General features: G+C 37.5%; 1 protein-coding gene across 1 annotated transcript; it reads right to left on the bottom strand.

The window, feature by feature from the left end:
- Positions 1–1,297: 1,297 nt before the first annotated feature.
- Positions 1,298–14,488, bottom strand: fank1 (fibronectin type III and ankyrin repeat domains 1; the record flags this gene model as incomplete). The annotated part of the gene is made up of 8 exons (XM_079845554.1): positions 1,298–2,847; positions 2,919–3,084; positions 3,963–4,028; positions 6,731–6,805; positions 6,957–7,038; positions 11,473–11,597; positions 11,718–11,889; positions 14,476–14,488. 8 exons carry the CDS (start codon positions 14,486–14,488, stop codon positions 2,701–2,703), a joined length of 846 nt encoding a protein of 281 aa, XP_079701680.1. The 3' UTR covers positions 1,298–2,700.
- Between the last annotated feature and the right edge of the window lie 138 nt (positions 14,489–14,626).

Genomic DNA, 14,626 nt, shown 5'->3' with positions numbered 1-14,626 from the left:
AAACATCTGAAGTGTCCTGTTGCCTTTTTACAGTGTTAAACCACACAGTGCATTACAGTAGAGACTGTTCAGATCTAGACGCTGATTGATTATACGATGATCATGTGACTCTAGGTTAACTGCCTTGCTTGTTTTAATCTCACTTATCATGTACTATTATTCACGTATCCGCACTCAGTAAATCTTCTCATGTAACGTTTGTTTTATTCAGTGTCACGGGTGTAAACTGCTTTTTTTATGATAAATCCTTGATTAATCAAGAAATGTGAAATAAGATGCTGTATGTTGATGTCTGCAACACAAATACGGTCGGCTTAAAGGGCAGCGCTAGTAAAGTTGTTTATTAAACCCATGTGTGTTTGGTCTCATTTAGTCTGACGTCTCGGACTCTTCCAACAGACTGATGATATTCTGGAGGAAATGGTAAAGAAATATAATCAATGATCTACATGCTTGCACAAGTTGTATCAAGAAGAATGGGGTTTTACCTCTCGTTCAAATGCTTTGGCCATCTCCAAAGCGCTAACGCCAGCCTAAAACCCAAAGAAAGAGTCCAGTCAGAGAGATGAATCCAGAACATGTGCTTCTTGATTAGAGAAAATTGTATTGGTCTTTCATAGCTCAGGAGACATAATGGAAATTAAGTATTATGGAAGTATTAAAGGAACACGCCACTTTTTTGAGATGGAAAATTAGCCTATTTTCAAAAAAAAGTGGAGTGTTCCTTTAACTTGGTCTCACGTTTAACATTCATATTAGGAGAAATAGTGACAGTTGGTTTCATAAAATGAATGTGTATTGCATATATCATAGATCAGATCATCATGAGATCTTTTAATGGTCCGTCATTACTCTCAGACAGAAATGAAGAAGATACATCTCATTTGCTGTCTGGTTTTGCTTATGCAGGTTCTGACCTTGTTCTGGATGTTTAGATCGGCTCCTTTCTCCAGAAGTATTTTAACTAGAAGCTCATTATTATTCAGCACAGCCACCTGAAAAACAACATGTTTACACACATTATGTCCTTCAGATGAATGACCTTAATCACTATATAGTACACACGCATATATGCTTTATCACTCACATTAAACACTTAAAATATACAACATTTTATATGCTAAATAAAAAGTCTTTGTTACTGGTAATTGAGGGGAGACTGGGGCTAGTTGTCACATAGGCTGTCTCTCACTATACTATCAGTGTTATTTCAGTATTATAGTATTTATTCATATTTTGAATTGGCTATTTCTGTTTAGCTTTTTATTTAAGTTTTTTTGTTTTTTTTGTTGTTGTTGCAATTTTAGCACTTGAATTAAATTTATATTTGTTACATGCCAGGGCAAAATTTCAAATGTTCTAATTCTAATTATTTCTCATTTTTGTGTTAAGTTTTACATCTGATATTTGTTTTATTTCAGCTTTATTTCACTTACCAAAAACTATTTTTATTAGCTTTAATAGTTTTAGTAAACGATAACAGCACTGATAACTATGAAGTTTGAGTCGAAATTTACATTAGATAATATTAAATATTTAAAACTGAGACTATTAAAACTATTACTCTCTAATTAGTTTCAATAAACAGCAGGTTTCCCATTGTAAAATTTTGGTATTGTCTCGGAATTCCGAGTTTACAAGTCGTAATTCGAACTTTATAACTCACAATTCTGACTATTTTCCTTTATAACTCGTAATTGCGATTATCGTAAAGTTTATAACTTACAATTCCAATTTTTTTTTCTCACAATTCCGAATTTATAACTCATAATTCCTAGTTTATAGATCACAATTTAGAATTTTTTCTCACAATTCTGAGTTTATAACTCGCAATTCCAAGTTTACAATTAAAATCTTTTTTTCCCCACAATTCTGACTTTATATCTTGCAATTCGGACTTTATAACTCACAATACTGACTATTTTCTTGCAATTCTGATTTTTTTCTTACAATTCCTGAGTTTATAACTCATAATTCTGACTTTATAGCTCACAATTCTCACTAATTTCATACAATTACAACTTTATGACTCACAATTCGAAATGTTCTCTCAAAATTACGAGTTTATAACTCACAATTCCAAGTTTATAACTCACTATTCCAAGTTTATAACTCACAATTCTGAGTTTATAACTCACAATTCTGAATTTACAACTCATAATTCCGAGTTTATAACTCACAGTTCCAAGTTTATAACTTACAATTCGAAATGTTCTCTCACAATTCCAAGTTTATAACTTACAATTCCGAATTTATAACTCAATTCTGAATTTATAACTAATAATTCCGTGTTTATAACTGACAATTCTGCCTTTTTTCTCACAATTCTGAGTTTATAAATAACAATTCAAACCTTTTTTTTTTTCCAGAATTCTGACTTGACTCACAATTTTGAGTTCATAGTTTATAATTCTGACTTTATAACTCACAATTCTGACTATTTTCTTGAAATTCTAAATTTAAAACTCACAATTCTGAGTTCCAGTGTATGATTAACATGTGTCCACTGTCCAGTGAACTGTATCTTTTTTCCAGGGCAATAATGGTGGAAAAGTTCAGCATTAAACACGATACAAATAGGCTTGTGTTTTTACGGGATTAAATTTTTTTTTTACAGCGAGAAATATGCTCTTGATTAAAAAGTGTGTCAGCTAACCCCATCTTCCCCTGCTTGCTTATTACATGCTGAGCAGTTTCAGTTCAGACCATCAGTGGTGTTTTCCCGTCTTTGTCCTGTACATTAACATCAGCACCAGCGCTGATTAACAGTGAAGCTATAGCCGTGTCTCCGGTTATAACCGATACCGTCATGAGAGGCGTCCACAGGGTGCTGTCCTGCACATCAGTCTGAGACACAAGAACATTATGAGCAGTAAATCAGGTACAGCTAAAATCATTTATGTCAACGATGTTCTCACCTGACACCCGTCCTGTATGAGGTACTGCAGGATGGACAGGTGTCCTCCAACTGTGGCCCAGTGCAGAGCGCAGCAGCCCGTTCGGTCCCGAGACCTCCAGGACGCACCGCATCTGAGCAGGAACTTCACCACGTCCAGGTGCCCGTGAAAACACGCCAACATCAGGCTGACACACACAAGACCAACGCTTTCATACTCAGGCCCCAGTAAAATATGAACCTACTGATAAATCCTTATGTGCCAAAGGAGATTACTGTGGAAGCTTGTTTCCGGTATGGAATAAAAAAAAAAGTAATTGCTACTTTTTATCCCACAGTTCTAACTCTTTTTTTTGCGAGTTTGTAACTCACACTCGCAAGTTTTTATCTCACAATTCTGCCATTATCTCGCAATTCTAAGTTTATAACTCACAAATGACTTTTTCCACACAATTACAAGTTGCAATTCAGACTTTTTTTCTCGCAATTTCGACTTTCTGACTATTTTCTCGCAATTGTGAGTTTTTATCTCACAATTCTCACAAATCTTTTTTACTATAAATAAAGTCCGAATTGCAAGATATCAACTTGCAATTGCAAGGGGAAAAAAGTTGAATAGTGAGATGTCACAAATCCTTTTTAGCTTATTTCACAGATTACACCAACCAGAGAATAACTTTCCTTGACAATAGTTCGCCAACCATGTCTTGTGTTTTCTGTCAGCTGTTAAGATTTGGATGATGATTCTAGATTTGTGAATTAATCCCTTATTTGATCTAACTGGTCAAACGGGTTTGCAAAAAAGTTCTCGCATAGAAATAGCCAACTTTATAAGACAGAAAACAAAAAGAGCGCTGGATAAGGTGAATATTCACCTACAATTCATATTAGTAAAAATAACTTGGAAATGTATTTCATCATTTGACAGTTGATTTAGCTTCTGTACAACTCTGCTGCATATAAAACTCATTTATACCCTTATATCCATAACTGTATCCCAAAACAAAATCTAGAAACGCTCCTGGTTCATAACATGAGAAATACACAAATGAGTTAAAAAACTTACCTGTCTTTGCCACTGTTGTTCTTTTTGTTCACATCTGCACCATGATCCACCAAAATCTGAACTCCACTAGAACACAAAACACAGATGGATGGATGGATGATAGAGAGAGAGAGAGAGAGAGATAGAGAGCGATAGATTTTATTGCATGACATAAGTATTTGATACATCGGAAAAGCAGAACTTAATATTTAGTACAGAAACCTTTGTTCGCAATTACAGAGATTGTACGTTTCCTGTAGTTCTTGACCAGGTTTGCACACACTGCAGCAGGGATTTTGGCCCACTCCTCCATACAGACCTTCTTCAGATCCTTCAGGTTTCGGGGCTGTCGCTGGGCAATACGGACTTTCAGCTCCTCCAAAAATTTTCTATTGGGTTCAGGCAGGGGCGGTTATAGGATTTCACCCTTAGGGGGGCTTAGCCCTCACTGCTGATAACACTACTGAGTGTTAGGCTCTGTATTGCAGAATGTTGATAGCACAAATATAAAGGATAGCACAAATGTGCTCATAGCTGAATTACATTAGTTTAAATAAACCTAAATCTAAAAATTTTACAGTCTTTGCAAGAAAAAAAAATCTGGAATACAGCTGAATTGTGGGCACAGAAACACTAGAAAATGTTCAGTCTACAGTATTTCCCACAGATTAGAACCCAATTTGTGGTGGCGGGCGGGAGTTGAGGGGGGTTGGGGGGTATTTGGGGTTGGTGATTGGCACAAATATCGATTTCGATCTCGATTCAGCATCAATAGCCTACTGGTACATATAAGGAAAAATAAGTTTGCCTTTTTAGCACCATTTTAAACTTTTCTTGGGTTAAATTATATTTGCTTGCATTCATTAATATTTACTTGTGTGTGCTTATATAAGTATCATTAAAAATATTAGGAAGTGAGTTATTAACATTTTTAAATTTTCACATTTAAAGAAAGTTATGATCTGCAATACTTTTTTGAGCAACTAGAATATATATTTATTAAAGAGCCATACAGGCACCTGGGTGGGTAAACCATGGCATTACAAATGAAATTTATAATTTTTCCAGCCACAAAATGACTAATTTGCCTCTTTGCATTGGAATTCTCTATTTTAACCTTAATTACACTAATTGTAATATAAATAAGAAAAATATTTTAATTAATGAAATGGTCATTCATTAATGGACCATAATTGTTAAGTAAATAGTATATAAATAGTAGGCCTATTTAGTACCAAAAGATCTGCTCAAAATATTCAAGAAATATTATTAAACTAAAATATAGAACATTTACATTCCCTGGCTTTAACTGTTATGCCACATTTTGTTTTAAAATTCTAAAAGCTTAGACTTTGTTTCATATCAAAAGCAGGTTTGGCAATTTGAGAGCAAGAGAAACGCATGAGTGACAGAGAGACAGAGGGAGAGCAGGGAAAGGAAATTAAGCTGAACGAAAACGCTGCGTGTTTTGAATAACGACACGCAATATGTGGCAGCAGGTGTTGATTCTGTGATTCTCACTTTCAATACATTTTGATAACATGATAGTTGATAGTTTTAGGGGGGCTGGCATGACAGACAGGGGGGCTAAAGCCCCCCTAAAAAGGGTCTAGAACCGCCCCTGGGTTCAGGTCTGGAGACTGGCTAGGCCACTCCAGGACCTTGAGATGCTTCTTACGGAGCCACTCCTTAGTTGCCCTGGCTGTGTGTTTCGGGTCGTTGTCATGCTGGAAGACCCACGACCCATCTTCAATGCTCTTACTGAGGGAAGGAGGTTGTAGGCCAAGATCTTGCAATACATGGCCCCATCCATCCTCCCCTCAATACGGTGCAGTCGTCCTGTCCCCTTTGCAGAAAAGCATCCCCAAAGAATGATGTTTCCACCTCCATGCTTCACGGTTTGTCTCATCAGACCACATGACCTTCTCCCATTCCTCCTCTGGATCATCCAGATGGTCATTGGCAAACTTCAGACGGGTCTGGACATGCGCTGGCTTGAGCAGGGGGACCTTGTGTGTGCTGCAGGATTTTAATCCATGACGGCGTAATGTGTTACTAATGGTTTTCTTTGAGACTGTGGTCCCAGCTCTCTTCAGGTCATTGACCAGGTCCTGCCGTGTAGTTCTGGGCTGATCCCTCACCTTCCTCATGATCATTGATGCCCCACAGGGTGAGATCTTGGATGGTGCCCCACACCGAGGGAGATTGACCGTCATCTTGAACATAATTTTCTAATAATTGCGCCAACAGTTGTTGTCTTCTCACCAAGCTGCTTGCCTATTGTCCTGTAGCCCATCCAAGCTTTGTGCAGGTCTACAGTTTTATCCCTGATGTCCTTACACAGCTCTCTGGTCTTGGCCATTGTGGAGAGGTTGGAGTCTGTTTGATTGAGTGTGTGGACAGGTGTCCTTTATACAGGTAACGAGTTCAAACAGGTGCAGTTAATACAGGTAATGAGTGGAGAACAGGAGGGCTTCTTAAAGAAAAACTAACAGGTCTGTGAGAGCCCGAATTCTTACTGGTTGGTAGGTGATCAAATACTTATGTCATGCAATAAAATGCTAATATATTGTTTAAAAATCATACAATGTGATTTTCTGGATTTTTGTTTTAGATTCCGTCACTCACAGCTGAAGCGTAGGCTACCTATGATAAAAATTACAGACTTCTACATACTTTACAAGTAGGAAAACCTGCAAAATCGGCAGTGTATCAAATACTTGTTCTCCCCACTGTAGATAGATAGATAGATGGATAGATGGATTGATAGATAGAGCGTTTTTTGTTACCTAATAAAGTCCTTCGTTACAGCGATCATTAGAGGTGTAAAGTCCATCCTGTCAGGAACGTCCACTGTGACTGTTCTACAGTAACACATCAACACATCTCATCTGTTAGAACATCAAATCTTCCTGCACAAGAACATCTGAGTGTCTCCTTTTGAGAAGCACTTGACCAGACGTCGTTTGGGAGAAAAGCGTCTGCCCGAAAGCATGATGTGATAGTGAATCTCACCTCGACTCCAGCACTCGCCGGAGCTCCACCTCATCTCTCCTGAGGATGGCGTTGTGCAGATTCCTCCCGTTCACTGGCTCCTCTGAGGAAACACAATCACACGCACACACGTTTATTATTCAATTTATTTAAAGGTTACTTCAGTGATTTAGCATTAAGCTTTGTATCAGTAGAAACCCGGTAGTATATTCAAATGATGGTACTTTCCCCCCTCATGTCCCCCTGAGACGAGAGAATTATGCATTTTATTTCTGGAAAAAATCCTCTGACGCAAATATCGTCATTTTCCATCATCGGAGGATTTTTTGGCCAGAGGCTAGAGACTACAGGAGCTAGTTCCTCATGTTATCAACCCGCCCACAGGGGTGGGATACTGAGTAATATTAATTAACTACATGTACTTAACTTACTATAGGGTTAGGAATAGGGTTTGGTTGAGGATGTAATTAGTGTAACAAGGAAACTGTAAAATAAAGTGTTCACACTGGGACGATTTTCGCACGCGTTTATCGCCGATGTTTAACGCCTCATGACGAAACAAAGGGAGCCAATGTGAGTGTGCACACCGACAAGCAAAACACCAGATGTAAAAGTGTAATTTTCTTTTTAAATGCCTTGGGTTAGTTTTTTTGGTTTGATGCGGCGCGTACAAAACTGTCCAACCAATGAGATCTTTTGTCCACGTACCTGGAGCTGCTAAAGTTACAGTAAAACATGACTTGGTGGCGCTCAAGAACAAGACGCTCTTGCTGAGCACACATTGATACGACTAAGAGGAAGTAAGTAGACAAAGAAGAAAGATGAGCGGCTAATGCTGCTTGCCAGTTAGCAAAAAGTGTGTGAATGGTTTTGGCTATAGACATACATAATAAAGGCTAGATGTCTCGTCCGCGCTGCTGGCCAATGGAGGTCGACGTCCGCACCTGGCGGCCATCTTGTTCACTGTCAGCTCGCTCACTCGTAACATTGTGTTTTAATGGTGCATGTACTTTTTAAATGACCATAACTTGCTCAATTTTCTACAGATTTTCAAACGGTTTGGTTTGTTAAAAACGTCAGAGATGTAGTTATGACACTGCATACCTATGAATAATTATTCATAATTTGTTCATCCAGAATTATAGCCACGTTAATAACGTTTGTTAGAAACCAAACCATTTGTAAATCCGTCAAGATTTCAGCGAGATAAGAGTATTTGTGTTTGTGCAGATCACTCGCCTTACATCAGGTACCACAGAGCCCGCCAGAAAGCTTGCCTGTGACAAGATGGCTACCGGTGATGACGTTAGAGACTCCGCTGTAAGACATCTAGCCTTTATTATCTATATCTATGGTTTTGGCAAGCACGTAAATACTGTCTATCTTCTTCTTCGGTGTGACAAGCGAGTGTCAGAAGCGTAAAGTGGCGCAGCACAACCTTGTGAATCTACTGAATTTGCATGTTCACTCGGCGCATCGTTAGTGAAAATCGCTAGGGTGTCGACACAAAGACGAGCCGAAAACCGTCTCGAAAAACGCTGGCGATAAGGGGAAAGATAACCTTGTTCAGCTTCACAAATAACCCAGCATTAAGGAAACAGTGGAGGCAGTTTTTTTTTCCGGAGCAGCAACAGAGTTCTGCAAGTGTGTGTGTTTGTTCCCGGTCATGAGTGGAAACCGCAGGTGGAGAGTGAATCTGCATCACAGCGCGGCGATCGGCGCATAAGTGCATATGATTTAAACAACACAAATGTATAGTGAATCAAAAGTTATCCATGGAGTGTGTGTGTGCTCGAGATTCTTTAGCTCCGCCCACTGCATGCCTCCACGAGTTTGGCTGTTTTCAAAGACGTATCTGTCTTTTATAAATTTGATCAAACTAAAGACTCTTCAGAGATATGAAGGATGAAATACTAATCTATAGATACTCAAGATTAACATGAGATTGGCAGAAACGGTGTGTGTAATGTACCCTTAAATAATCTAAAGAATATTTTTCCACGATGAATATTTTTTATGGAATGGATTCCGTGGATGTTAAAGGTTATTAATGGAACCATCAATATCAATACAGAACCTTTATTTTTACACTGTAAAATAAAAGTTGCTTCCTTGAAATTTTAAGTATAATCATCTTGGATGTCTAAGGGCGTTTTCACACCTGAAAGTCCGCACCAAGGTCCAACCCGAAGTTCATGTTTTGATACTTTTTATATATTCGGTTAGTTTTGGTTTGGTTTCACATTGCAATTATGTGAGCGGACTAAAGAACTTTACATGACGCATTTGCGTCCACTCGTCTATATGGGCAGCATCTGGACATTGTTTGGTTTGTAAACGGACGTGCGTCTGACGTCAGCGTCTTTGACAAGTTGAATGAACGGACGCACAATCGTTGCCACTAGTGAACAGTGCGCATTGCTTGACTATTTTTTTATTCGTTACATTTAAAAGTGGACAATTCAAGCTTTATATAAACATATTTCTCATGTTTGTGAGGCAAGTAGCTGCTGAGTTTCGGTTTATTTGAGACGCGCTCAAGTTCATGTGTATGTGATCGCTCCCGTGATTATTGTCTGCTATAGACTATTTGCTTCTTATTTATTAAATCCAGTCAATTATCTGATTAAACGTTGATTAAAATTAAGATACAATTTATACAAAACGAAATTCCCATTAAAGAAATGCTTTCTAAGCAAAATCATACAAAATTTCGTTCAAAATTATTTCTGACTTTCTGTCTACTGACTTATTGCGCATCTTTTCACTTTTCATAATCAATGTAGCCTAGATTGAATTTAAAAATAACGTTATAATATTTAAACATAAACAGGAACTCCCTGTAAATGGTCTGAAAGTCCGAACCATACAGAAAATGCTTTCACACTAGAAACGAACCGAACCTTTGTTCAGTTTGATCCGGACCGAGACCACCTCTTTTCGTCGGACCAAATTTAGTCTGTTTGGTCCGGACCGTGGTACGGGGGAGGTTTCACACCTGCAATTTCGATTCGGACCAAACTGAAAAGTCAGAAAATCCGGACCAAACAAAGAAGGTGTGAAAACGCCCTAAGTAATTTCAATTTGAATTACATTAAACTGACTTTAAAGCTACACTGTGTAACTTTTTTAGTTTATTCTTAGCTAAAAACACTTCAAAAATATATGTGCTCATTAATGTATATTTACTTCTTTCAAGTAATAAAGTATTTTCGTAAGTTTATAATATGCCATTGAAAATACATACGGGTAAGGGGTTTGAATGCGGGTCGCCATGTTGCCCCTCCATCTTGAAAGTACATTAGCCAAAGAGGGACATACCCGTAAATTCAAGCTTCGCCTTTCGCGTTTTAACACTCGATGGCACAGTGTCGAATGTGGACGAGGTCGAACTGGAAGCCATCTTAATCTTGGACTAAATCGGCCACCGTAGGAGTTAAAACGAAATCGGAATTGAGAGGAACAGAAACTAATATTCACTGGATGGTCATATACCTTTTCACCACTAGATGGGGGAAAATATCACACAGTGTAGCTTTAAAGGTGCACTATGTAACTTTTCCGTCCACTAGAGGTCGCCTATTCAAAACAAAGGCGTAGTTTGATGATGCCACATTTGAGCGCAGAATCTTGGGACATGTGGTCTTCACCTCACAGCCGGTGGAAAAGAATCGGGATAGGACTCGGGCAGAAATCATGTTCATGGATGTGATTATTAACGTTACTGTAGTATGAAGCAGAGCAGGAGCGATTGTTAATAAGAAGAGCGAAACCCATGCCTCGCAAGCAACGGGACTTTTATTATGGCATAGTCGCCGGCGGGACTTGTATTATGCCACAGTCGCCATTTCTGCTTTTCCGGTCATGAGTATGAGGTAACGCAGCTCTGTTTATCATATTAGATACATCTGAGTGTGTTGAAAATGACGTTACTCTGTGCGTTCGCTCGGCGGCTGCTATGACACTTGTTCACACTGCAGTGAGAGTAAAGCGTTTCTGCAAAATAAAACCGGAAACCGAGGGTAACGCTGATATGACGCCATTGACAGGCGACTCCCTCACACGTCCCGGTTCCTTGGTTAAAATAGCAATTTTCTCACGATTTACAAATAGTTGGAAACATTTGGGATATTGTAAGTACTCAACTGAACAAAATATATAACACTGGCCTAGTGGTTTTTGGATATTTTACTGAAAAAAACTGTACATTGTGCACCTTTAAAAATAAAGTTAAATCTTGTATAAAAAGTTGAAAATTGCTTAACTTATTTTGATTGAGTTATAGCAATGTTGTCATAACCGGATTTACAGCATACAATTGAAATGCATAACATTCTTCAAAAATGTGTATGAGGCACTGACATACAAACGGCAAATTAATATTATGATAATTGTAGTACATAGTACACTGAGATTAAAATATTAAGTTCACATTCAATTAATTTCGCTTTTATCCAACAGATAAACAAACTCCAGCAAAAATAATTTGATTCTCATGAAATGTACAATAACTCAGTGTCTTGTTTTGTGTCCTTACTTTCTGTCGAAGCAGAGATTAATGGGTAATACCGCTCCCGACCAGACGGCCACGTGACCTTCAGTCTGAATGTGTATGTAGTTGTTGGCTCTAGATTCTCCACCGTGAAGCTTGTGTTGTACCCCCTAAACATGCCATAAACATTCAGAAAATACTGTCAACTAACCAAGAGCCTGTAGTATTTACAGGAGAACAAATGAGCATTTAAAGGTATAAATCAGAGCTGTAATGAGTGCAGGCCTCACTTGTGTATCTCTTTATATGAGTGTGTTCTGGCGTTCTTCTGCTCCAGGATGAAGCAGGTCCAGTGGTCCGGTGGGTCAGTCCATCCAGTGCCGTGTTCTCTCGTCCAGCTGAGCTCGATGCTGTGATGACTCACCTGTCCTACAGTCAGAACCCCAGACCGCTGCTGCTCACCTGGACACGAGGGGGAATGTGGTCATGAGCGTCACGTGCAACATTCGACCACGAGATGGCGCCAAAAAGACAAACATGGCTGGAGTTGCACTTTTTTTTTTTTTTTACAATCGCTCCATTTCTCAATACTTCAATACTTAGGTCACTTTTTCAAAACTCCTCACACAGTGATAACCACAGCAGTGTATGCGAGCTAAACTGTGGATAATTTATTATTTATTTGACACAAAATACATTCAATCACGACATCTAACAAATTAGCTGAATTGTGAGTAGAATTATTTTCGACACAAACACCACCAAAACGTTATGTAGGCCTACTAGGCCAATTTGCCTAGTAATGTTTATATTCTCTTTTCAAACCTGTTAAACTTACATTTGTAGTTGTATAATGTACGTTCACATTAGACAGGCTTAATAATGTTAAATATCTAGCAATTTATGCAATTAGTTATATATTAGCCATTGGTCGATGCAGCATTTCTTGTACAATTATGTTGTTTTTTAAACTTAATATTAACTGAGAGTTAATATAAACTTAATATTAATTTGTACAACATTAATTTGTCATGAAATCTGAAAAAAAACGTTTTAGCCTAAATATTAATGTTGAACTAATACACAAACACACACACACACACTCTCTCTCTCTCACACACACACACACACGCACACACGCGCGCGCATGTAACCAAAATTGCAAAAAAAACTATTTAACTATTTAAAAGTTAAAACATCATTGATTTGTGCAGCTGCATTTCATGGTTTTGAAACAGAAATAAGAAACATGTAAAAAATGTATTATAAAATTATATATTATTTTATTATAAAAAATATATTTTAAAGAAAATGAAATGGAAATCTAAAGAAATCTAATGAATCAGATGAATAATGTAGGGGAATTTGCATCTTCAAAAATGAATCACAAAAGTTAAAGGTATAGTTCACACAAAAATGAAAATGACCGCATGATTTCACCCTCAAGTCATCAGGTGTATATGACATTCTTCTTTCAGACGAATACAATCAGAGTTATATTACCAAAAAATCCTGGCTAATCCAATTATAATGGCCCAAAAAAGTGCATCCATCCATTATAAAAGTGTTCCACATGGCTCGGGGGGTTAATAAAGGCCTTCTGAAGCGAATCGATGGGTTTGTGTAAGAAAAATATAAATTGTAAAATATCTAGCTTCCGGTGGACCGCCTTCTGTATTCAACTAACGGAAATAGTGTAACTTCTCTCGCAGTTCAAAGTCACGCCAGTTATGTTTTTTTTCCGCAAGTTAAATACAGAAGGTGGTCCGTCTGAAGCTTGATATTTTACTTTTTAACGTGTTAAAGGGTTAGTTCACCCAAAAATGAAAATTCTGTCTTCATACACTAATGGAGATCTTCAAAATACACCGGTAAAATAGTCCATGTGACTCCAGTGGTCAACCTTAATTTAATGAAGCGATGAGAATACTTTTTGTGCGCAGAAACAAACAAAAATGATAACTTCATTCAACTATTTCGTTCTAGCCTGTGTCAGTCACCTATTCAAAGTTTCCGTTGTAAATACAGTGCAGCTCCTGCGTCATCACACGCATGCGTCGTGGTGCTCACGTGAACAGCTTGAATGCACTGCTCTGCTATCCCTTTAAATATGGATATTTTACTTTATAACGTGTTAAATATGGATATTTTTCTTACACAAACACACCACTTCGCTTTAGAAGGCCTTTATTAAACCCTGGAGCAGTTATATGATGGATAGATGCCCTTTATGGACTTCAAAAACGACCCAACAATTCATTATAACTCTGATATAACAAGAAGAATGTCAAATATACACCTAGGATGACTTGAGGGTGAGTAAATCATGGGGTCATTTTGATTTTTGGGTGAACTAACCCTTTACAAAAATTTACAATTGCTAGGACCCATTTCTCAATACTTGGGACATTTTTTCAAAACTCTTCACACAGTTCTCCAAACAAACTTTCAGCTTGGCGCAGCAGTTAATCTCACATTCAAAATGCTCTAAAACTACCAAAACACTTCATTATTTTCTTAAATCAAGTCATTCTTCCATAACACTATAGGTTTTCAACCAACAAACACACTTTGTCAATCATAAAACGCAGAGCTAAAAAACACTAACATCAACCTTACGAAAATGAACCATGGTTTTGCTACTCTAACCATATTAACCATGGTATTTGTGGTAAAACTGTGGTCATATAAATGGTAATCAATTAACCAAAAAAAAAAAAATGGTTACTACATTTTTACTATAATAAAACCATGGTTATTTTTCGTAAGGGCAGGTAGCATTATATAATGATTTCAATGATTATATCAATGATTTTCTTTTGTAAAATGTCTTTACAAAACCAACACTCTCTACTGCTCTACTGTTACATAGTCCATGTTTATATTACAGGACAAAATTATTCATAAGTTTTTTTCTCTTTTGAATGGATGGTAATGTGTAGGTGTTCAGTTACATAGTTTCTTTGATCGTATTAGATTTTTTTAGATTCAGAATATATATCAATGTGGCATTACTGTAAAAGAAAATGTTGTTTTGTAATATATTACCTGCAGGATCCATTTGCAATAGCCTACCAGTCCTTAAAATCAATAAACAAATCGATCCAGGTGATTGTTGAATTTGAGAGGCTGTATTGGTCGTTGTATGTTACTGTTTCTATAGCAACACAAGTTCATCTGCAGTAAACAAGTGAAATGT

The sequence above is a fragment of the Gobio gobio genome, assembly GCF_949357685.1.
Source record: "Gobio gobio genome assembly, chromosome: 20".
Lineage (NCBI taxonomy): Eukaryota > Metazoa > Chordata > Actinopteri > Cypriniformes > Gobionidae > Gobio > Gobio gobio.
The sequence above is the reverse complement of the archived record's forward strand: the minus strand, read 5'-3'. Positions and strand labels throughout refer to the sequence as shown.